The sequence below is a fragment of the Macrobrachium nipponense genome, chromosome 42 (genome assembly GCF_015104395.2).
Source record: "Macrobrachium nipponense isolate FS-2020 chromosome 42, ASM1510439v2, whole genome shotgun sequence".
Lineage (NCBI taxonomy): Eukaryota > Metazoa > Arthropoda > Malacostraca > Decapoda > Palaemonidae > Macrobrachium > Macrobrachium nipponense.
The window spans coordinates 2,383,011-2,407,745 of record NC_061103.1 but is presented as its reverse complement, the minus strand read 5'-3'; the positions used below and the strand labels follow the sequence as shown (position 1 = coordinate 2,407,745).

Genomic DNA, 24,735 nt, shown 5'->3' with positions numbered 1-24,735 from the left:
TGTGGTGGTCACGCATGGTAACACTGCGTCCCAGGCTTTAAATAGTTACGCTATGTATAAGTTTTAGGTAAATAAAAGGATATCTTGGTGTACATTTGCAACTGAAAAGTGTTTTAATAATTTACTGTATGCGAATTACACCTTAATATTCGAAATAGGATATTATTTAAAGCCCGGGATGCAGTGTTACCATGTGCAAACACCACAGGCGGATGGACAGATGAAAAAAAACAGAGTATAGTTAGGCATATACAGCCCTAAATTCTAAAACCCCATTAATTAAACTAGTTAAAAAGAACTAAGTGAAGGCCCTCATCAATTCATGGACATACACACACACACAAACGTTTAGAAAACTGCCGTTCACCCCATCAATTGAAATTTCAATTCAAATGCATACATCAATTTCAATTCAAATGCATACAAGTGGAGACACCATAGTATAGATAGCGGTAGATAGCCGCCCTATCTTCGTCGGTACCGTGGTCTGTTAAGAGGGAAATTAATTTCCCAAAACATATTATATAAATAGATTCCATAGCCATACCTAATACCCTGCTCCTAATGTCATATTTTAAATCTGTTGGCAAGAAATGGTCCGAATAGACAATGGTTTGCGCCATAGGTTGAAAGATTTTATGTTGATATCCTCCCTTCGAAGAGCCATGCAGCCAGCGGCTAGATTTCTCTCTATTTGACGGAATCCTGTGGAATGATATGCCTTTGGACACTTGCCAGAAGTACTGGCACAACCAAACGTAATTCAAGTTGGTATAATTGACGCTGTTTGAATGACAATTGACTTTGAAGTCATCGGTACTAATCCGCCAGATGGCAACATGGTCGAATCTAGGAGAAATGGCACTCCCCATTGAAGTACCTCGGTGCTACTTTTGAAATTAAATTGTAAAATAACGGGATTACGTACAGATTTGAGCAATGGCTCATTTTCTAGCTTATTAAAAGTTCTGTTTGTCGAAATTTAATGGCTATTAACCATAAGTTCCCCTTCAACGTTAACTGAGAAAATATATCCTACCCTAGGCTTATAAACTACATATTTCATATTTTCCCGCCACTTCGCAGAGTGTACATTGGCTAACCTGGTCGTAGAGAACGGCGCTACAGTTGTCAGCAATTGCACCAAGATGAAATGCGTTGATGGAAATCTCGTCACTATCTCCACTGCTCCTGGTAGGCTATTTTAAGGTTTATTTTATTTATTTATTCATTTATTTACTCAGTAGATAATAAATTCTTTATTTACGGAATTAATAATCTTTTACTTTATATATACATATACATACATATATATATATATATATATATATATATATAGGTAATAGGCATACAGCAGGGTCCAAGTCCATAAAACACATTAACAAGGCCACAGTTTATTCAAACGAAACGTTTCGCACATGTTCTATGTGCATTTTCAATCTGTAAATATAACATAAAATCATTAAAATTTACAAAAAACATAAAAAAAATATTAAGAGAAAAAAAAGTTATTATTTAAAACTTTTAAAATTAACATTATTTAAAAAGGTTACAGTAAAAAAAGACCCAGTGCTCACCAAACCATTCAGAGGAGAAGGAGAAAAACGAATGACCAAGATTGACACCAACCTACGACTTCAGTTATGCGAGATAAAGAGCAGAGGCGGAAACGTTAGAGTTTAAAGAAGGAACAAGCCGTTTGATGTATAATGACTCATGGGCAGTTAAGTAATTACTATGGCTCGTACCACCAATAATGGAGAAATGCTTTTTGTTGACTTCAATTTTACATATAGAGGCATGGTTCTTTATATAAGAAAATTCGGGTTTACTCAGTTTCTGGCCCGTTCTATAACTGTATCCCATATGGCTACAATATCTCAACTGCAGTAACCTGCGACAAGATCCAACATAAATACCGGGGCATCCCGGGTACTTGAATTTTTAAATAATGTTGGACCTCATGAAGGTCTGCAGCTTGTCCTTGTAGTTAAAGAATACGCCAATCTTGAGTGGATTGATTGGAATTAATTGAATATTAAGGCATCCAAATTCATGTTCAATTATTTGTTTAATTTTGGTTGCAAAGTTGTTGTCCGAAATGAACGGGATTGTGGCAAATATATTTTTCTTTGGGACATTATAAGAGGGTGTCGGATTAGAGAAGAGTTGTGACAACAGCCTGTTAATTACTTTAAAAACCAAGTTTTTTGGATAAGAATTCTGTGAAAAAAAATTTATTAAAAACAAAGTCTCATTATGGAAAAGAGACCAACTCGAAGAATATCGAAGAGCCCTATAAACTAGAGTATATATGGAGTTTAGTTTAAAATTCTTAAAGCATGAGCTATAGAAGTTATTAGCAAGTCCAATGTATGTCTTTTTCCGATACACAGATGTTGTAAAATCACCATTATCTCTGCTTACATTAATATCCAGAAAGGGTAGACAATTGTCGTTTTCTTCTTCCATGGTAAACTTTATATTTCGATGTTGATTGTCGATATGTTCCAAAAATATCTCACTTTGCCAAGGCTCCTTGAATAATATAAAAGTGTCATCAACATATCGTCTATAATAGATAGGTTTACATATATGTGGACAATTAGTTAAAAAGTTTTCTTCTAAAAAAGACATATAAAAATATTGGCGAGATTTTGTTTATAATAATGTTTTTTATCACAGAATTCTTATCCAAAAAACTTGGTTTTTAAAGTAATTAACAGGCTGTTGTCACAACTCTTCTCTAATCCGACACCCTCTTATAATGTCCCAAAGAAAAATATATTTGCCACAATCCCGTTCATTTCGGACAACAACTTTGCAACAAAAATTAAACAAATAATTGAACATGAGTTTGGATGCCTTAATATTCAATTAATTCCAATCAATCCACTCAAGATTGGCGTATTCTTTAACTACAAGGACAAGCTGCAGACCTTCATGAGGTCCAACATTATTTATAAATTCAAGTGCCCGGGATGCCCCGGTATTTATGTAGGATCTTGGCGCAGGTTACTGCAGTTGAGATATTGTAGCCATATGGGATGGTACGAGCCATAGTGATCACTTAACTACCCTTGAGTCATTATATATCAAACGGCTTGTTCCTTCTTTAAACTCTAACGTTTCCGCCTCTGCTCTTTATCTCGCATAACTGAAGTCGTAGGTTGGTGTCAAATCTTGGTCATTCGTTCTTCTCCTTCTCCTCTGAATAGTTTGGTGAGCACTGGGTCTTTTTACTGTAACCTTTTTAAATAATGTTAATTTTAAAAGTTTTAAATAATAACCTTTTTTTTCTCTTAATATTTAATGTATTTTGTAAATTTTACTGATTTTTATGTTATATTTACAGATTGAAAATGCACATAGAACATGTGCGAAACGTTTCGTTTGAATAAACTGTGGCCTTGTTGATGTGTGTATGGACCCTGCTGTATGCCTTTATATATCTTCACATGGAATCCGTATATATATATATATATATATATATATATATATATATATATTCTATATATATATATTATATATATATTATAAAATATATTTCAAGGGTAAAAATAAACAATACTCAAAAAATATCTATATACATCATATATCTATTATATATATATATTATATATATATATATATATATATATATATATATATATATATATATATATATATATATATTTGAGTATATGATAGTGAATTTATTGAATATTTATTTTATCTATCTATATATATATATATATATATATATATATATATATATATATATATATATATATATCAGCGATGAAAAGTAGAATAAGAAGAAGAAAAAGACGAGGACAATAACAACCCGCCATTTGTGGTGCTGGGTCATATTATTAATTACCTTACTGCCATTGTTCTCAAACCTCGGATTGTACCCTAGTCCTTACTTAAGTCTAGTTAAAAGGGTAAGCTCAGGCACATTTTCCTAATTGTTTATATATATATATATATATATATAATATATATAGTATATATATATCGTATATATATTTCCTTATCACTTTTTTTAGAGATTGTTTATTTCATAGGTGTAAGTTTATTAATTACGTTTCCTTTAACATTTGAATAATTGATGAGTTTATATATATATATATATATATATATATATATATATATATATATATATATATATATATAAACTCATCAATTATTCAAAATGTTAAAGGAAACGTAATTAATAAACTTACACCTATGAAAATAAACAATCTCTAAAAGTGATAAGGAAATATATAACGATATATATATATATATATATATATATAATATATTATATATATATATATATATATATATATAAACAATTAGGAAAATGTGCCTGAGCTTACTCTTTTAACTAGACTTAAGTAAGGACTAGGGTACAATCCGAGGTCTGAGAACAATGGCAGTTAGGTAATTAATTATACGACCCAGCACCACAAATGGCGTGTTGTTATTGTCCTCGTCTTTTTCTTCTGATTGCTTCTCATCGCTGATTTATATAACTTTTAATTAACATCTAACACATCCCCAGATTCATCTGCCATCATCTTATGTTAATATGCACCTTGAATACAAACGATTGTCAGAGAGAGAGAGACTTATATTTCAGTTTCTACAGAATATTGTCCCTTTCAACCCTCCGCCCCACCCTCCCGCTCTCTCTCTCTCCCCAGATGCGTCCTTCCGCGATGCCGGTCCGCTGGTAGGATGCCTGTTCTTGCACGAGACGGCCAAGACTTGGGACGTCGCAAGGACGTCTTGCGAGTCCCACGGAGGAGACCTCTTCGTTGCGAAGGACTTTCAGGCCTTCAGGGATTACATCGTGCACAATGCACGTGGGTATTCTATCTCTCTGTGTATAGGCCTATGCATGGATAGGGTGTCGAGTGTGTTGTCGAGGTTGTGTGGCGTAGTGTGTAGAAACTGAAATTTATACATAACTGTATATATATATATACATATATATATATATATATATATATATATATATATATATATATATATATATATATTAATGTTTCCATTTTCACCGGGTGGACTGGTGGGCGGTAGGCCATGAGCACTCCATTGGCTTAGCACATGTGAGCCAACCTTAGCACTGTATTGCTCAGCCATCAGACATGGCTGATTTTGTGTGTGCGTGCATGCACATGCACTTCCATTCAAATGTATTTTACGTGTCTGTGCGTGATATCTATTACATTTATGTCCAGTCTCTTGAGATACAACTGTATACGACCAAATCTAATAACTATTTTGATTTTCAATAGGCCTACTTTCTGACAAGATACAATATCCCTGGAATTGCAAGCAGCAATTTCCATGGACATGAACTCTGAATTTATCTCATGTAGTAATCATTAATGCCACCGTCATTGAAGGTACGGACAACTGGTACTGGGTTGGAATTCGAAACAACGTATGGCTGGACGGGACCCAAATCCCCCAAAACTACTGGGACACCAATGAGCCCGACTTCACCGACCAGTGTGGAGTGGTCAGCAGGGTCACAGGTGCTGGTCTTCTCTACGATGGACAGTGCGCTCAGATCAATCATTACTCTGTCTGTCAGTTTCGCTGAAATGGCTGACACTTTGGCTTCGCTAATAACGCAAATAAACAGCTGTTTTACTGAGACAGGACGACTAGCGATGAGCCAAGAGAGGAAGAATGGCATCAATTGTTGACTGGGTGCGTAGCCAGCAGAACAACATGGCTACATCTTGTTTATTTAAAAAAAAAGATTATAATTATTTGTATGCTCTTGAAGTTACTACAATCCTTTGTTCACAAGGAGACTTTAAAAATAAAAAATCTGAATTCTACAGCATATACCACAAGATAATTATTAATATACATAGCACTATAATACTATTAAGTTCAAGGTAACCTAATCTACTCTTGAAGTTAACAACCTGTCTTAGTTCCTTTGTTCACAAGCAGACTTGAAGAATAAAAAATCTCAATTCTAAAGCATATACCACAAGATAATTATTAATAAATATAGCACTACAATACTATTAAGTTCAAGATAACTGAATCAACCCCCGTTTCCAACAAAACTAATAGAAAGAGGTTACCCGAATTCTCCATACGCAACTGTCTATAAGTCTCTTTGGGTTGGGGACATGAATATCAAGTAACCCGCCGGTAAGCAGACCTAAGTCATTACCAACCGGCTAAATTAATTAAACGTACAGGGACCGATTGTTAAACGTGGGAGCTGATCTAGAGTAGGCGTAGACCATACCAACTGGGTGAACCAGTGTATATAGGCCTAGTATTCCAGGCCTAAAGGTGTTTGGATTCCCTCGCAGTTTACATTCATCATATAGTATAATAACATTTCTGATACACAACGCACACACACACTGACTGTAATAACTGTAATAATAGAACTATCTGCTCGAAAATTGCATACCTCGTTCTTTTTAAGCATTTTTAAAAATGCAAGAAACTTACAAACAAATGCACTGCTACCAAATTTAGAAGTAAATAGTCTCAAGTAACTTTGCTTTCGAAAGACGTGTGTAATTGTTGATTCTGTGCTTTCCCAAGACTCAAAGTTGTCAAAAAGTAGTAGTAAGAGATAATCCGTGATCCTTCTGATACACGTAATAATGATTAATCAGTGGACATTTGATTTAGTACAACCTGCGTCATGCATCACCTACAACCGCAGGTAGTAAGACGAACGAAAAAGATACCGTTATAGAGACAGAACGTAGTGGCATTATCATCTACAAAGAGCATTATATAACTACGTATTCATATATTTATTGGTAATGTATGCAATGCACCTACTCCTCATGGCATAACCGCAACCTTTCCCCTTTCCAAATAACACACACACACTTACACACAAAAGTTACCGCCAACTCCAGTATCGTCGAGTTACGTTATGCAACTTCCCATATCTGATCATCGACTTGTAAATTCCCTCACGATGCCTGTGTAACCTAGAGTATATATATATCTCTGTCTAACTTGCATAATAATAAGGCCAAATCCACCTGTCAGTAAGGCAGGAATTGATAACCACGACCACTGCTGTCAGTTTTAATCTTTTTGTTAATCATTTTTTTAGGCCATGTTGCTTACACCTTACCTGTCGGCGTTGAGAATATCACGTGCTTGTGCTCGTCAGAGAGAGAGAGAGAGAGAGAGAGAGAGAGAGAGAGAGAGAGAGACTTTAGACCGATATAAAAAAAGTAATAGTGGTATCCCATGAAACTATATCGGGTGACTGGCTGACCACATAACAGTTTCCGTACTTTAACGAATTTGTTTAGCATGTACTTGCAGTAACATCTAAAGATATTAAGCATGTACTTAAATTAACACCCAAAGACACTGGAAACGATGAGTGATGCAGCCATGACACTCAACAGACGAATTAAAAAGCAAATGAGTCTAAAAGAACGCATCTATCTGTAACTTCCGGTTCGGCTCTAAACGACGAAAACGGTCTTACCGAACTTGTGGTAAACACAGACTTAGTGAATATCCAAGACAGCAGAGTCGAATAACGTAATGCTAACCCCCCCACCCCTCCCCTCCCCCTTAGCCCCTCACTGAACTGATGGCCCTAGGATGTGAGCCAAATAAAGTCACACCAACTGATCTGATCACATGTTCCTATGACGAAGGACAGCAGCATAACCGACCAGCAGTGTACTGCCGGCGCCCGCTGTGAAAGGGACAAGACGACGGGTCACCACATACTTGAAATTGTCCCTCCTCTTCTACGGAGTACGGTGAGTCGTTTCGCAGCGTAGCTAATTACATAAACTAATTGCAAATATATAAATTCAATATATTTGTGGAGATATAAGGATATACGCTTCGTTAATTGTAGCTTGGAAAAACTAAATCGTAGAGAGGAAAACAGCAGGATATCAAGTGCTTTCGACGAGTTACAAAAAAATGCAAGCGGACACTTCGTAACGTGTATATATATATATATATATATATATATATATATATATTATATATATATATATACTATATACATATACATTGCATTTCCTATGGCTTCACTAATCATATATATGTGTATATATATATATATATATATATTTATATAGATATGGGTGGTGGTAATTCTTTGACGATATAGTTCTTAGCCCATGACTTTTTCTTTACTCGTAAATTACTCTTGTACCGAATGAATGTTGTGGTGACTGGTGGCTATAAATGACATTATATAATAATATATGATATTGTCATCATTTTAGCATATTCCCTAATTGGGGTCTGTTTGTAATGAGCCTTCCCCACCTGTTCGCATCTCGAATGGCTCGTTTCATGATTAGTTTTCACAGATGTTTTGAGTTGTGTATCACTGGGTCGTGTAGTATAATATTGATTGTAGATGTTATCAGTAATTGATTTCCTCCTATTTAGATCTCTGTTTAGCTAAGATGGAGAACCAAAAGACTTGTGTTTCAAATAGTCAGAGTTACTTAGGTCTTATATCAAAACTCATGGTGGGTTTTTGATGATGTTCTTTTCAAAACGGAAGACCTTCAGCACAGTTGATATGTTCAGAGATGATGGCATTTCAGTTACTACCTCTGTGAGGCAGAGATGCTGGCAGGAATTGGCACTGAATGACCAGTAGCCTTTAATGCTAACAGGAATTGGTGTTGAAAGATCATTAGTCTCTGATGCTAACAGGAATTGGCGTTGAAAGATCATTAGTCTCTGATGCTAACAGGAGTTGGAGTTGAAAGATCAGTAGTCTCTGAGGCTAATAGGAATTGGTGTTGAAAGATCATTAGTCTCTGATGCTAACAGGAAATGATGTTGAAAGATCATTAGTCTCTAATGCTAACAGGAATTGGTGTTGAAAGATCATTAGTCTCTGATGCTAACAGGAGTTGGAGTTGAAAGATCAGTAGTCTCTGAGGCTAACAGGAATTGGTGTTGAAAGATCAGTAGTCTCTGATGCTAACAGGAATTGATGTTGAAAGATCATTAGTCTCTGATGCTAACAGGAATTGGTGTTGAAAGATCAGTAGTCTCTGATGCTAACAGGAATTGATGTTGAAAGATCATTAGTCTTTGATGCTAATAGGAATTGGTGTTGAAAGATCAGTAGTCTCAGATGCTAACAGGAATTGGCACTGAAAGATTAGTAGTCTCTGATGCTAACAGGAATTGGTGTTGAAAGATCAGTAGTCTCTGATACTAACAGGAATTGGTGTTGAAAGATCAGTGTTCTCTGATGCTAACAGGAATTGTTGTTGAAAGATTAGTAGTCTCTGATGTTAACAGGAATTGGTGTTGAAAGATCAGTATTCTCTGATGCTAACAGGAATTGGCACTGAAAAACCAGTAGTCTCTGATGCTAACAGGAATTGGTGTTGAAAGATTAGTAGTCTCTGATGTTAACAGGAATTGGTGTTGAAAGATTAGTAGTCTCTGATGCTAACAGGAATTGGTGTTGAAAGACCATTAGTCTCTGATGCTAACAGGAATTGGTGTTGAAAGATCATTAGTCTCTGATGCTAACAGGAATTGGTGTTGAAAGATCAGTAGTCTCTGATGCTAACAGGAATTGATGTTGAAAGATCATTAGTCTTTGATGCTAATAGGAATTGGTGTTGAAAGATCAGTAGTCTCTGATGCTAACAGCAATTGGTGTTGAAAGATCATTAGTCTCTGATGCTAACAGGAATTGGTGTTGAAAGATCAGTAGTCTCTGATGCTAACAGGAATTGATGTTGAAAGATCATTAGTCTTTGATGCTAATAGGAATTGGTGTTGAAAGATCTGTAGTCTCTGATGCTAACAGGAATTGGTGTTGAAAGATCAGTAGTCTCTGATGCTAACAGGAATTGATGTTGAAAGATCATTAGTCTTTGATGCTAATAGGAATTGGTGTTGAAAGATCAGTAGTCTCTGATGCTAACAGGAATTGGCACTGAAAGATTAGTAGTCTCTGATGCTAACAGGAATTGGCACTGAAAGATTAGTAGTCTCTGATGCTAACAGGAGTTGGTGTTGAAAGATCATTAGTCTCTGATGCTAACAGGAATTGGTGTTGAAAGATCAGTAGTCTCTGATGCTAACAGGAATTGGTGTTGAAAGATCAGTAGCCTCTGATGCTAACAGGAATTGGTGTTGAAAGATCAGTAGCCTCTGATGCTAACAGGAATTTGCGCTGAAAAACCAATAGTCTCTGATACTAACAGAAATTGACTATGAAAGACCAGTAGCATCTGGTCTAGCCTCTCCGTAGGGGTCAATGTCGTCTCAGTAGCTGCAACCCATTTCATTCCTTTTACAGTCCTTCCTTTCATATTCTCTTTCTTTCATCTTACTTTCCTCCTGTTACACTTAAAACATTTTTACTCTCAATATCCCTTTCACCGCTGAATGACATCATAGGTCCCAGCTGTTGGCCTTTGGGCTAAAATTTTGTATATTCCATTCCATTATATCTGGTCCAGCCTCAGGAAAATATGCAGTGCACTTCAGAGAAGTGTTGCTGTAATTATTGTTATTGATTTTGCTCTCACCAGTACAGGCAGGATGTCCATAAAGTCCCAGTACCATTACAAGTATTTATTAATAGTGAAGGTACTGGGACTTTATGGACACCCTGTATTTCTGGGTGGAAGAACTGAGAAAACGAACGGAAGGCAGCATTAGTGATTCGGAATGAATAATAAAAAGTGCATAACGGAACTACTACATCCTAAGGTCATTGATTTCTAGACCAAGCATCCACAGAAAGTCATTGCCATGCATACCAAGCAAGTCCCTCCACCCGCAATTGAGTTTTCTGTACTGCAGCCGACAATCAAAGCCACCGAAAATAGATGTCTTTCGGTGGTCTGGGCATAGTATTGTTGTATGGGCCGCGGCCCATACAAAATCTTAACCACGGCCCGGTTGTGGCTTGCGTATATTAGAATATGTCTATTACGTATATGCATATGTATATATACATACATATATATATATATATATATATATATATATATATATTATATATATATATATATATATATATATATATATATATATATATATATATATATACACGAGAGAGAGAGAGAAGTAATGTAATATGTATACGTATATACATATACATGTATATATATATATATATATATATATATATATATATATATATATATATATATATATATATATATATATATATATATATATATATATTATATATAATATATATATATATATATATATATATATATATATATATATATACACACACACACGATAGAGAGAGAGAGAGAGAGAGAGAGAGAGAGAGAGAGAGGAGAGAGAGAGAGAGAGAGGTAACGTAATCCTAAACTACTCAGTAAAATGAGAAAATTAACAAATTTAACCCTTAAACGCCGACTGGACGTATTTTACGTCGACTTTTTTTTATTTTTTGTCTCTCGGGTGCCGACTGGACGTATTTTACGTCGACATACAAAAGTTTTAAAAATTCGCGGAAAAATACTTTTAGGCCTACCAGCCGAAAACTCTTGAATCACGCGCCTTGGGGGATGCTGGGAGTTCACGGATCAAGGTGTTGTTTTGTTTACAATCGTTTACGCAGGCGCGCAAGCGCGAATTTCTTTCTGGCCGCACTAAAAAAGTATCTGTGACACATCTCGGAAATTATTTCGTCACTTTGACATAATTTTTGTACCATTTTAAATTAGCCGTTACATGAAGTATTATATATGAAAATGTGCGCATTTTTATGAAAAATACAACAAAAAAATACTCATGATTGTAGCTTTTATCAGTTTTGAGATATTTTCATATAAATAACGATAAGTGCCAAAATTTCAACCTTCGGTCAACTTTGACTCTATCGAAATGGTCGAAAAACGCAATTGTAAGCTAAAACTCTAATATTTTAGTAATATTCAATCATTTAACTTAATTTTTCAACTAATTGGAAGTCTCTAGCACAATATTTCGATTTATGGTGAATTTATGAAAAAACTTTTTCCTTACGTCCGCGCGGTAACTCTTCCGAAAAAATCATACATGCGATTGTGGTAATGTTTGCACCATTTTAAATTAGCCGTTACATAAAGTTTTATATATGAAAATGTGCGCAATTTCATGCACAATACAACTAAAAACAACCCATGGTTGTAGCTTTTATGAATTTTGAAATATTTTCATATTAAAAATGATAAGTGACAAATTTTCAACCTTCGGTCAACTTTGACTCTACCGAAATGGTCGAAAAACGCAATTGTAAGCTAAACCGCTTATATTCTAGTAATATTCAAGCATTTACCTTCAGTTTGCAACAAATTGGAAGTCTCTAGCACACTATTTCGATTTATGGTGAATTTATGAAAAAAATAACATTTTCTTTACGTCCGCGCGGTAACTCTTCCGAAAAAATCATACGTGCGTGATTGTGGTAATGTTTGCACCATTTTAAATTAGCCGTTACATAAAGTTTTATATATGAAAATGTGCGCAATTTAATGTAGAATTCAATAAAAAATAATTGAAGGTTGTAGCTTCTCTCATTTTGAAATATTTGCATATAAATCACGATAAATAGAAAAAAAAACCACGTTCAGTCAAACTTTGACTCTACCGAAAATGGTCGAAAAAAACGCAATGTAAGCTAAAACTCTTACAGTCTAATAATATTCAGTCATTTATCTTCATCTTGAAACAAATTCGAAGTCTCTAGCACAATATTTAGATTTATGGTGAATTTAAAAAAAATCTTTCCTTCTCTCAGCACGCGGATTCTCAGCCACAAATCTCCGAAATGCGTACGTTCCATTCTCGGAATATTTGCTCCGTTTCATATTAGGCATTTCATAGAGTTTTATATATGAAAATGTGCGCAATTTCATGTAGAATAAAACGAAAAATATTTTAAGGTTGTAGCTTTTCTTATTTCCGAAATAATTGCATATAAAAAAATATATATATAAAAATTCGACATTCGGTCAACTTTACCTAGTCAGATATGGTCGAAAACTGCATTTGTAAGCTAATATTCTTACAGTATAGTAATATTCAATCATTTGTCTTCATTTTGAAAGAAATTGGAACTCTCTAGGACAATATTTAGATTTATGGTGAATTTTTGAAAAAAATATCTGTTTACGTCCGTGCGTTACGAATTCATGCATTATTTTGTGATAATATTTTCTCTGTGTTGCTTTTATCGTTTTACGATGTGTTATATACCAAAATGATCGCAATTTAGTGTACATTACAACGAAAAAAGAAGTAACTCGTTACCTTTAACCGTTTTGCGCACAGCGCAATTTGAATACAATTATATATGAAATTTGCGTTTTTGCGCTATCATATATCGCATTATTTATATATGATAATGATAATTATTTTCATTTCTTCGATGGTTGCATACTAAACTTCAGCCAATGACAAAAAAGGAGCCAAAAATGAACTCTTAATCTTGAAAACTAAGCGCGCTGTGAATTTTTGAAAAAAATATTTTTTCCGCTTCGGCGCTCACTCTGAAACACCTCCGGCACACGGGAGACATATTTTTTTTTACCGCTTCGGCGTTTAAGGGTTAAATTACTGCATCGTTTTATTTTCTCTCTTTCATCATCACTAATAATTTTAGAAAACTCCCTACTTGATAAGATAAATACCGATTGTGCCATAAATTACTGCGCGTGCATTACGTTCTCCCGCGAAATGCGGTATGATCAGATCGCTCTATTAAAGTATTACATAGTCTATGATATACTAGAAAAGCAGGGGCCAATTTTAGTTGAACGTATTAGCCAGTTAATGTTTTAAATATATATATATATATATATATATATATATATATATATATATATATATACAATATATATATATATATATTATTATATATATATTTCTATATATATTTTATATATAAATGTTTATATATATAAATGTAATATGTATATATGTATAGTATATATAATATATATATATATATATATATATATATATATATATATATATATATATATATATAGCTGATATATGATATATAATCATACATTTATGCATACTACACACGTACACACACATTATACAAATACTATATAATTTATATTCATACACACACACACACACACACATATATATATATACATATACATACATACATACGTACATACGTGCATACCTGTGTGACCATGAGAGATTCCGCAGGATCTTGCAAAGATAAAAATGACTACTAGGCAACTCCCCCCATCCGCTACCCATAGGGTCGGCGAACTTTCCATGTCACAGAAAAGGTTACTGTAGGGACTGTATGGCATCCTCCAAGGGAGCATCCTAGCGCCCCGTATCCTTCATCTCCCCCCCGCCCCGCCCCTCACCCTTCCCCCAACCCCCACTGTCCCACGACCTCCTCCGGGCATCTGCCAACCAAAGGGGTCTGTTTTGATCAATGCAGAATAATGAATGTTCTTGTATTCAATGGAATCATGAACATAATCTGTCGCCTAATGTAGTCATCAGTTAGACCGGAGATGAATGGCTCTGCTAGGTACTGGCTCAGAGAGAGAGAGAGAGAGAGAGGTTATACCAGCCCTAATGATCCTTTATATAACCGGTCAGTAATCCAGCCAAAGGGACTAAAGTGATCTCATAATAGTGTGATGACTATACGTTCGCGTATGAATGTATGTATACATATCTCTACATTCTAATTGGACATTCTTACGTCATGCAGAATTTCCCCCACACACTTGTATACAAAGAGCAGTTATTGCTGAGATAAGGGTTAAAATACAGAGCATTCATAAGACATTTGATACAAACAAATCGGTATCAAAATATTCCTAACCGCTGAAACCAGAATATAAGGCATGCGCCCTTTACGTTTTAAGTCAGATTTGCCCTAAGTTTTCATTGTTTTTTTAAAGATATCTGTATAATCTAATTAGAATTTTCTGTATACTTTTTAACGCCCCAACTGTTTCATGAGCATATTGTCATCTAAAACCTCTGCTGTTTCCCTTTTATCAGCTGTGAAGATTATATATTCTCAGTGAAAACCATCTTGATAAATCAGAAACCGTCGGAAATATTGCCATAGCCTCTGTCTTTCTTTTGCAGGTCGAGGTAAATATGGATAAGCATGACTGCAAACAGATCTTTTCATTAGATGTGGAAACTGAATCTCCTTTTTCCAATACTTTAGGGCAAAATAAGCATAAATATATAGATAGATATTTTCATTAAACAGGGATACTAAATCTCCTTTTTCTAATACTTAATTTTTCTTATTTTGTTAATGCTTTTTAAATATAAATTATGTAATTGCATGTGAATATAGTAGATTTGAATTTAGGGAAAATAAGCATAAATATATAGGTAGATATTTTCATTAAACAGGGATACACATTTATAAATCTCCTTTTTCCATTACTTTATTTTTGTAATTTGTTAATTCTTTTTAAATATGTGTAATTCATGTAATTGTATGTAATTGCATATGAATATAGACCTTTTCCATTACTTTATTTTTGTAATTTGTTCATTCTTTTGGAAGATGTGTAATTCATGTAATTATATGTAATTGCATTGGAATAAAGATTTGCATTTAGGGAGAATAATCAAAATTATATTAGATAGATCCTCTTCAGCAGCCGACGGTTAATCGTTCGGGAGGGATCACGTAAGTAAGAATTGAGTGAGTTTCTTCGGAACCTGTTTCAAGAGATATTTCGGCAAACCATAGACGCGGCCCCACCCTTAACCTCACCCCCCCTCTCTCTCCCCGCTAAAGAGGTTAATACTTCTTCCCGACTTTGTTGCCCAGGTAACTCGAATAATTCGTCCCATCCACTGATACCGTTTTCCTTATATATATTAAAAGATAGCTTTCGTTAATATATATTTCTGTTTTAATGTTCGTCTATACGAAATACGTTCATTGATCAGTCGCTGACTTGCGCTATCGTCTTCATAATGCAGTGCACATACACACCCACAACATACATACGCACACACTCACACACACGACGAGCGCGTACGAACCCCTCTATGTGTGTGTGTGTGTGTCTCTCTCTAGATATATATACATATATATACATACATATTATGTATGTATATATGTATTTATTATTATACATATACACATACAGACATATACATGAATTCTCTCACTCTCATTATATAATATATATATATATATATATATATATATATATATATATATATATATATATAAAATGTATGTATATTTATTATTGTGCATATACACATCCAGACATACGTATATGCATACTCCGTATTTCTCCATAGCCATGCAAATTCCTAAGCTTATTACAATATTCTCCCTAATATATAAACTAGAAACATCAATATGCACAAAAACGCCTTGTTCACATTCCTGGAAGAGGTCAGTGTCCCCCGAACGCCTTGTCTGAGACACAGAAAGACACCCAGATCCAGAAACTCCCATCACAGTGCCCGGATCAAGTGGATGGGGGCCGGGGGCAGCATTACAGATTCATCTACCGCGCATGTCGTCGTCTCTCTGCCGACGAACCGTTATGCCCACGGCGGGCGAATGTTATCAACCTTGGGCCCCGGGGGTTTTTGGGGGGGAGGGGAGGGTAGGGGTAGGCATGCCAATTAAACCGCGGCGACCCTCTATATATATACTACCTGCCCTTATGAATAGGAATGACCTCGAGTTATAAAAAATGGGAGATTGTAGGGACACGGTTTGAATGGAGAACATTCACATGACTCTGCCAGACTCCTGATTCTCTCTCTCTCTCTCTCTCTCTCCTCTCTCTCTCTCTCTCTCTCTCTCGAGGTGAGTATTTAGGCATTTCTAACTTTATGAACAGATCTGTATGAGAGAGAGAGAGAGAGAGAGAGAGAGATTTTACCAGACTCCTCCTGATTTTCTCTCTCTCTCTCTCTCTCTGTGAATATTTAGGCATTGAGAGAAGATTCTGCCAGACTCCTCCTGATTCTCTCTCTCTCTCTCTCTCTCTCTCTCTCTCTCTCTCTCTCGAGGCGAGTATTTAGGCATTTCTAACTCTATGAATAGATCTGTATGAGAGAGAGAGGGAGATTTTACCAGACTCCTCCTGATTTTCTCTCTCTCTCTCTCTCTCTCTCTCTCTCTCTCTCTCTGGGTCGTCAGGTGAATATTTAGCCATTTCTAACTTTATGAATAGATCTGTATGAGAGAGAGAGAGAAAGAGAAGATTCTGCCAGACTCCTCCTGATTTTCTCTCTCTCTCTCTCTCTCTCTCTCTCTTCTCTCTCTCTCTCTCTCTCGGTGAATATTTAGGCATTGAGAGAAGATTCTGCCAGACTCCTGATTCTCTCTCTCTCTCTCTCTCTCCTCTCTCTCTCTCTCTCTCTCTCTCTCTCTCGAGGTGAGTATTTAGGCATTTCTAACTATGAATAGATCTGTATGAGAGAGAGAGAGAAGATTTTACCAGACTCCTCCTGATTTTCTCTCTCTCTCTCTCTCTCTCTCTCTCTCTCTCTCTCTCTCTCTCTCTAGAGGTGAATATTTAGGCATTTCTAACTTTATGAATAGATCTATATGAGAGAGAGAGAGAGAGAGAGAGAGAGAGAGAGAGAGAGAGAGAGAAGATTTTACCAGACTCCTCCTGATTTTCTCTCTCTCTCACTAGAGGTGAATATTGAGGCATTTCTAACTTTATAAATATAGATCTGTGAGAGAGAGAGAGAGAGAGAGAGAGAGAGAGAGAGAGAGAGAGAGAGAGAGAGGGGGGGGGGGAGAAAGAAAAACCGTGAGGATAGAGATAAAGAAAAAGATGGAAGAGGAGAGAGACAGAGAGACCGGAAGTACCTTCCGTCATCTACGCAACATCTCAATATTGCATGATTTGCAAAAGCACTAGAAATTCCTGTGTCGCCACACGTAATAATAATAATGAATAATGCAAAGCAGGCGATGACTTTGACGACAAAGGGAGACAACGACCACACAGGTATTGATATTCACGTGTGTACCCCATTATGTATGGATACACGTACACATACTCTTTGTGCATTTGCAAATATGCATCCCGTATGTATACGGATGATCGACCAACTTAAAATCGTAAATATTATCCTTATATTACTGTTAAATATTTTTATACACTGCTGAATAAATCTAGGTTTGTTTTTGCATTCTCGTCTATCAATAAAAAAATAATTAGATTCTGCGTGTGCACATATATAAACATACAATGACCTTTACCGTATAATTAACCCGCAATCGTTATCCTAAACGGCAATCCTTCTTTACTTATAGCAAAATAAAGATAATCTGTCTAGCTTCTACAGATCAGAACATCAGTGTGACTACGTTTATCTCTGTAGTAAGTCCCATTTTTTCTTGATGTTGTATATTTCTTTGTAGGCCATGTACTTACAAGAACAGAAGAGATTACTGTCCAATTTGCTTATTTTTTATTATGTCTTTTTGTGGGCAAATTTGTACTAATAATTGTATATTTTTGGCCAATAAAATAACTAACTAACTATCCCAGAACAAAGAGTAGAAGACTAAGAAAGGAGAGTGATATAGACATTTCAAAACCATGTGGTCTGAGCCAGGCAATTTTTAATCTTTATTTTCGTATCACCTCAGGTCGTCATGAGGAAGGTCCTTCTCATAACAGCGGTTATGCTGATAACTGCTTGTTCGTGGAGTTCGTTTTCGGATGCTTCCAGGCAGAGGAGGTACGGATTCGTGAATCCAAGCGCGCCTACTCTAATTGGTAAGGAATATGTTATTCTCAAAATCAAACCAGTATACATTAATTCCTGCAATTGTCAGCTCACTGAAAGCATTTCTCTTTCATTGCCAGGTTTCATCCTCACCATCCCCATATCACTGGCCGTTCCCTCCATAGCTCAAAAGTTCGGGAGATCCCTCAGCCTCCAGGATGTGATCTACGAAGATGACGAGATTCCAGAGGCACTCTACTGGGACGTTGCCTACGAAACGGAGCTGGAGAAACTCGCGGTATATTTTGCGCATTTGGAGGTACGTTTTATTTAGTCACACGTAAAAAAGTAAAGTTCTGTCAGATTCGTTATATCTAGCTCTGACAATGCACTTAAAATAATCAAAACAGCAATAGCATTAATCATAAAAGCAGGACAAAAACCTCATGAGAGAAATCAAGGTAGATCTATGGTACTATTCCGCGGCGGCCTAGACTATGGCAGTTGCGGTTTTTCTATGCAGTTTTACCTCCTGAACAAGAATTTTAAGTAATATTTATTCGGACGACTGTAATTAACCCCCCAGGGGCCAGTACTAAACACGGCGAAATACATTGGACGCCTGAATCTCTAGTGGATGTCGTATCCGCGGTTACGTTCCTTGCAGTCCGTGCGGAACTATTCTGAAACTGTTATGAATGCAAGTATGTTAGTTACCATATTTCTTGTTAATATTGCATACTATTTTTCAAGGAATAACGTCAAGCTAATGAACTGTCTGTTTTCACAAAACAGAATACCAGCTTCCCCTTAGGAGGGTATTGCCGTTAGTGGACCTCGTGCGGTGCACCGTAGGCATTACTTAAGGTTCTTTGCAGCGTGACTTCCTGAGGCCCCTAGCTGCAACCACTTTCGTTCCTTTTTACTGTATCTCCTTTCATATTCACTTTCTTCCATCTTACTTCCCACCCTCTCCTAACACTTGATTCATAGTGCAACTGCTTTGAGGTTTTCCTCCTGTTACACCTTTCAAACATTTTATTGTCAATTTCCATTTCAGCGGTGAATGACCTCATAGGTCCCAGTGCTTGGCCTTTGGCCTAAATTCTATGTTCAACTCAGCTTAGAACACCATCAGAAGCCCATTTTAATGACATCAGAACAATCCTTTTATGTTATATGGAATCGAAACTGAGTTTCTTTTCCTAAATTCTACTATATTCAACTCAACTTAGACCACCAGCTTTGTACCATACCATCAGAAGCCCATTTTAATGACATCAGAATAATCCTTTTACGTTATATGGAGTCGAAACTGATTTCCTTTCCCGAAAGGAGATTAATTCCACGTAACTCAATCATTCATCGCCTTGCAGCTCTTCACCATGGGGTGTCAGGAGAGGCTCATTTGTGAATTGGCTGCAGAACCAGAGACCTTTTCACCAATCGCAGAGATTTTCTTGAAGGAACTCAGGTATGACATTGCACCTTTTTTCACTCCCTGCTTTCATATTATACCTGGTCATTAAAGTAGAAGAAGAGTTAGTCAACATTACCAATGCTGGTTTAAAATGTTTTCTTTTGACTACGGCAACCACATAGGAAAAATGTTTGTGCATTGGTTATTTACTGCTTGGAGAGCTCATTAATATTGTCCGAGATTAATAGCTTTCTTATATTCAATTTACAACATACTATTCGTAATTGGGTGATGATTGCGGATAGATATTTCACATTTGTCCCTTTTAAATATTAAAATTTTACATACATAAATTATACCATTTTGTCACTGTTTGATTATTTTTCAGTTGTAGATCAGAATTGAGTTGTAGCTCATCTTCACATTTTATCCACAAAATATCTTAAAAGTTATTATATAACTCATTCAGTCAAGATCCCACCCGCGATTGGTAGATGTAAATTAAAAACTAAGGCCTTAATCCTTTTTATTAAATAAGATTTCCTCAACATTCGAGAACACTTTTAACTACTTTTATATACAAAAATATAACTATTTCTTTAGAAACGAATAATTAAGGATTACGTTCTACATGCATTCCTGTTTTTCATCTTAGGTCTGTTTCTTACATTGTTCCTTTATCGTTTTAAATATGATATGATATGATATGAGAGAGAGAGAGAGAGAGAGAGGAGAGAGAGAGAGAGAGAGAGAGAGAGAGAGAGAAAATTGACTAATACTAGTCTAGAGAGAGAGAGAGAGAGAGAGAGAGAGAGAATGACTAACAATACAGCCATCAAGCCACTAAGGCAATTTCCTAGTACTAGTCTAGAGAGAGAGAGAGAGAGAGAGAGAGAGAGAGAGAGAGAGAGAGAGAGAGAGAGAGCTGACTAACAATACAGCCCTGAAGGCAATTTCCTAGTACTAGTCTAGAGAGAGAGAGAGAGAGAGAGAGAGAGAGAGAGAGAGAGAGAGAGAGAGAGAGAGAGAGAATTGACTAACAGCACAGCCATCAAGCTACGAAGGCAATTTCCTAGTACTAGTCTAGGAAAACCAAATAAAACCACTTTTTTTTCCCCAGACCACTGCACGGTCCCGTCAAACGTTCCCCGGATTCCCTGATGTGGCGTTACATGGTGGCGATGAGAGAGGGCTTCACGGCTCCCATTGAGGCCTGTGGGACGTCATACCCCAAATGCCCACTGCCAGCGAAGAAGATCCTCAACATGCCAGTGCTTAAAGTATGGCAGTTCCTGGCTACGAAGTTCAACATGCGGTTGAGGTGAAAGGAAACGCATTTGAAATGATCGAAAATATAGAGCTGAAGTCCTTTTCTTATTTTAAGGAACAATAAAGCTATTTGGGATTGATAATGACATTTAGGGAGGAATATATGCAGGTGAAAAAAAATGAGATAGGAAAAAAAAATTGAATTCTGGCATGCATATTCCTGTACGTGTTCAACAGTCATGTCGTATGACCATTTTTTCCACACACAAAAAAACTAAATTGACTGAACATTACCGTAATCATACCATAAGCTTTTAAAGAGCAGTTAGATTATATTTTCACTATTACAGTAACTAAAAAGGTAAGGGTCCCTCCAAAGGCCACAGTCTCGTCACAAACCAAGAGAAATGTTCTGCATTCCAGCAACAATGTCTCATGATATAGCAAAGTGCTTCACTCACTCACTCACTCACTCCACTGGCTGCGGGCCTCCATGGCTCTTTGCCGCCGCTACAAGAAGTTGCCAACGACCACGGTCCTGTGCAACATCTCACCAATCCCCTGGACCATCCACTCCAAGCTTTGTCATGTCCCTTTTTATGTTATCAGACCATCTCATGCGGGGTCTTCCTGGAGGTCGTCTGCCCTCTGGTTGTCCTCGAGTAATCTTGCTTATTAGCAAAGTGCTTCTGTTATATTATTCATAAAAAAATGATAGCGGACAGATCTCCAGTCTAGACGATGATATTTAAGAGGGCTGCACCAGTCTTCTTTCTTGACACCTGACAAAACAACCTTTTAACATGCTGTCGAATATAAAAAAAAACATCAGACATACCTTATTCATAGCCTGCTAATAAACGGATGCCTGATGTTGGCTGGTTAGTTGGTTTATATTAAGGGGACTGGTGTGGACACCTGTAATTTATCAACCTACAATTGGGGCTTAACTTTCGTACCAAGAACTGACACTTCCAACCATTTGTCGACACAGCCCTCCTGGAGCCGTTTCAAAGGTTAATCCTGACTAATACTACTGCTTTTACTATTGGAGCAGTAATATCACGAAGGTTACCCTCATCCCGGATGCTGCTATACCAACAGCAAGTAACTGCTTGACCAAGAGCAAAGGTATTCTACTTACCCTCTTCTTGGAGGCTGCTATGCCAGCAGGAAATTGCTTGATCTGAAAAACAAATGCACATTTTGCTTTTGAAAGTGAGTGTCACGTCGTGGTTTCTGGTATCATTAGGTTTGATTATTGTCACATAGTAAGATATTTTTGTTGTAGACCCGTATTGTATATCTAGAGAGCTTCAAGGGGAGGACTGGTCGTATATGGGTTAGACCTATGTAAGCCTGCAAGCTTACCACTTCAGAGCCGTCCCATGTGACAGGCAAGGATAACACTGAGGGAGTGTAAATTGTGATTCCAGTTGTTTATAAACTAGTAACATAACTCTTTTGTGAACCTTGAACCTTTGGTCTGGTCCTGTCGATATACTAGCTAAGATTTCCCAGGCTAGCTGCCTCATATTCTGGGCTGGATAGAATAGGTTTCCCATTTTGTACATCAGCAAATATAAAAGACTTGGTCGTTGGTAACCTCCCAAGAAAACCATAATGTCAGGATCATAGATCCTTTGTATGTTGCCAAAAATTCAACTTTATGTAATATTAAACTTTAGTAACTCCTGAATTCTGTGTGGAACAAATACTATAAATAATTCTGGTGCCAAGCACACCAAATGAAGAAACAATAATAAAACCCCAATATTCAGACAACATACTATAAGATGGTCATTTTAAACTCAAGAAAAGTGAATGATTTCCTAATAAACTTAACAAACATACATCGCATATATTCAAAATGTTCCCTTCAGTAACAAGGGATGGGAGTATTTCTCTGTTTAGCTGGATATTCTTTTAAGTGATAAACTGGGCATTAGTGTATTTTCTCGTGTATTCCATATTGTAGATGTAAGCTAAGTCTAATCTGTTTATGCTGTTATGTAATATAAGTCCAATTAGGCCAGTATCTAATAAAATAGGTTTTATTTAGTCCACTATTTATTTAAAAGATTTGCTCTCCTACATGAACATTTGTTCTGGCTCAGGTGAACTTCAGGAAATATTATGTTTCCAACATTTGTAAACAAACAGACTGGTAGGAGAGGTTGCAGAATGGAAACTAAGAGATTTGCAAAGATGCAATGAATTAACAGAAGTTAAGACAATGCTTCTCGGTGGGCATGGAAAGAACAGTTCAATACTTACAATAAAAGGAAGGCTAAAATACAGCAAGCTAAATATCAAAGCTGATTTTAAGGGAAAATATAAATATGACCTTTGCGACCCTGGAAAGTAGAACCGGTCGGGGGGTGGGGTGGGGTGGGGGGTTGTAATGAGTGTGTTGGGGCGGAGGTTGAGGGGGGACCATAAAAAGTATTGGAAGAGCAATGGAATTAAAAATCCTCCAGGCTACATGACAGGCACTGACTGCAATAAAAAGGCCAACACGTTATCTGAAATGAGTATATATATATATATATATATATATATAATATATATATATATATATATATATATATATAACTAAATTCATAACCATAGTAAAGGTATTTATATTGGCTTGCAACTGCCTTTGTTGATGAATTAGTTCAGTACTAAATTGCATCTGATCAGTATTGACGGAATTGTCAACTATAGATATGATACTAAAGTTAATAGAATAACCAAAGTCTCGCCATTTATTTAATGCATATTAAAATTGATTATTTTGAGACGAGATTGTCTTAAATCGATCATCGATTATTGAACTTTCAAAGAGTCTACTATTTGGAATGTTCCTGAAATATGAAGCTTTCTATACCAGCAATTACAGTAAAAGCAAGGCGTGATCCGACCTGCAGCTTACTCAGGGTGTGTGCTAAAATCTACGGTCAAATTGAACCTTGTTTCACCAACGAAAATTAAAATAAATATGCTATGTTTTATGAGAAAATTTTCTGTACTGTTTAATATGTACATTATATCTTTTTATATTTCCATTCTAATAAATAAATCATAAATATCGTATCCTAAAAATCCTGTATTGCTAGCTCAACGCAAAACACCTTTTTCAGACCATTTTTAGGCTTTTCCATAAACCTTTCCTGACCCCCAACAAGAACAACGACAAAATTTGTAGGCTTACTAACCGAATAAGCGGAAAGGAGTGTATATCTGTGTATTATAGTGATTCTGACTGGTGTTCGTAACACCTGCTGATTCATGGCAGTAGTTTCAGAAAGTTCCTTGAGCTACTTTAATAAATAAAACACAATTCGACAGTAGTTTGCCAAACCTTACCTAAGGCAGAACAA

At 36.1% G+C, this 24,735-nt stretch overlaps 2 protein-coding genes across 2 annotated transcripts in view; both read left to right on the top strand.

Annotated features, from left to right (window-relative positions):
• LOC135213234 (uncharacterized) overlaps positions 1–5,581 on the top strand; it is a 14,402-nt gene extending 8,821 nt beyond the window's left edge. The window contains exons 4-6 of the mRNA XM_064247213.1: positions 1,087–1,194; positions 4,674–4,835; positions 5,355–5,581. Of these exons, the coding sequence (XP_064103283.1) occupies positions 1,087–1,194; positions 4,674–4,835; positions 5,355–5,581 (497 nt within the window). The remainder of the gene's footprint in view (positions 1–1,086; positions 1,195–4,673; positions 4,836–5,354) is intronic.
• A 2,059-nt stretch (positions 5,582–7,640) lies between these two features.
• LOC135213233 (uncharacterized) lies at positions 7,641–23,436 on the top strand. The gene is made up of 5 exons (XM_064247211.1): positions 7,641–7,757; positions 18,602–18,731; positions 18,822–19,000; positions 20,058–20,155; positions 21,222–23,436. The coding sequence occupies exons 1-5, from the start codon at positions 7,641–7,643 to the stop codon at positions 21,424–21,426; spliced, it is 729 nt and encodes a 242-aa protein (XP_064103281.1). The 3' UTR covers positions 21,427–23,436.
• Positions 23,437–24,735: the final 1,299 nt, after the last annotated feature.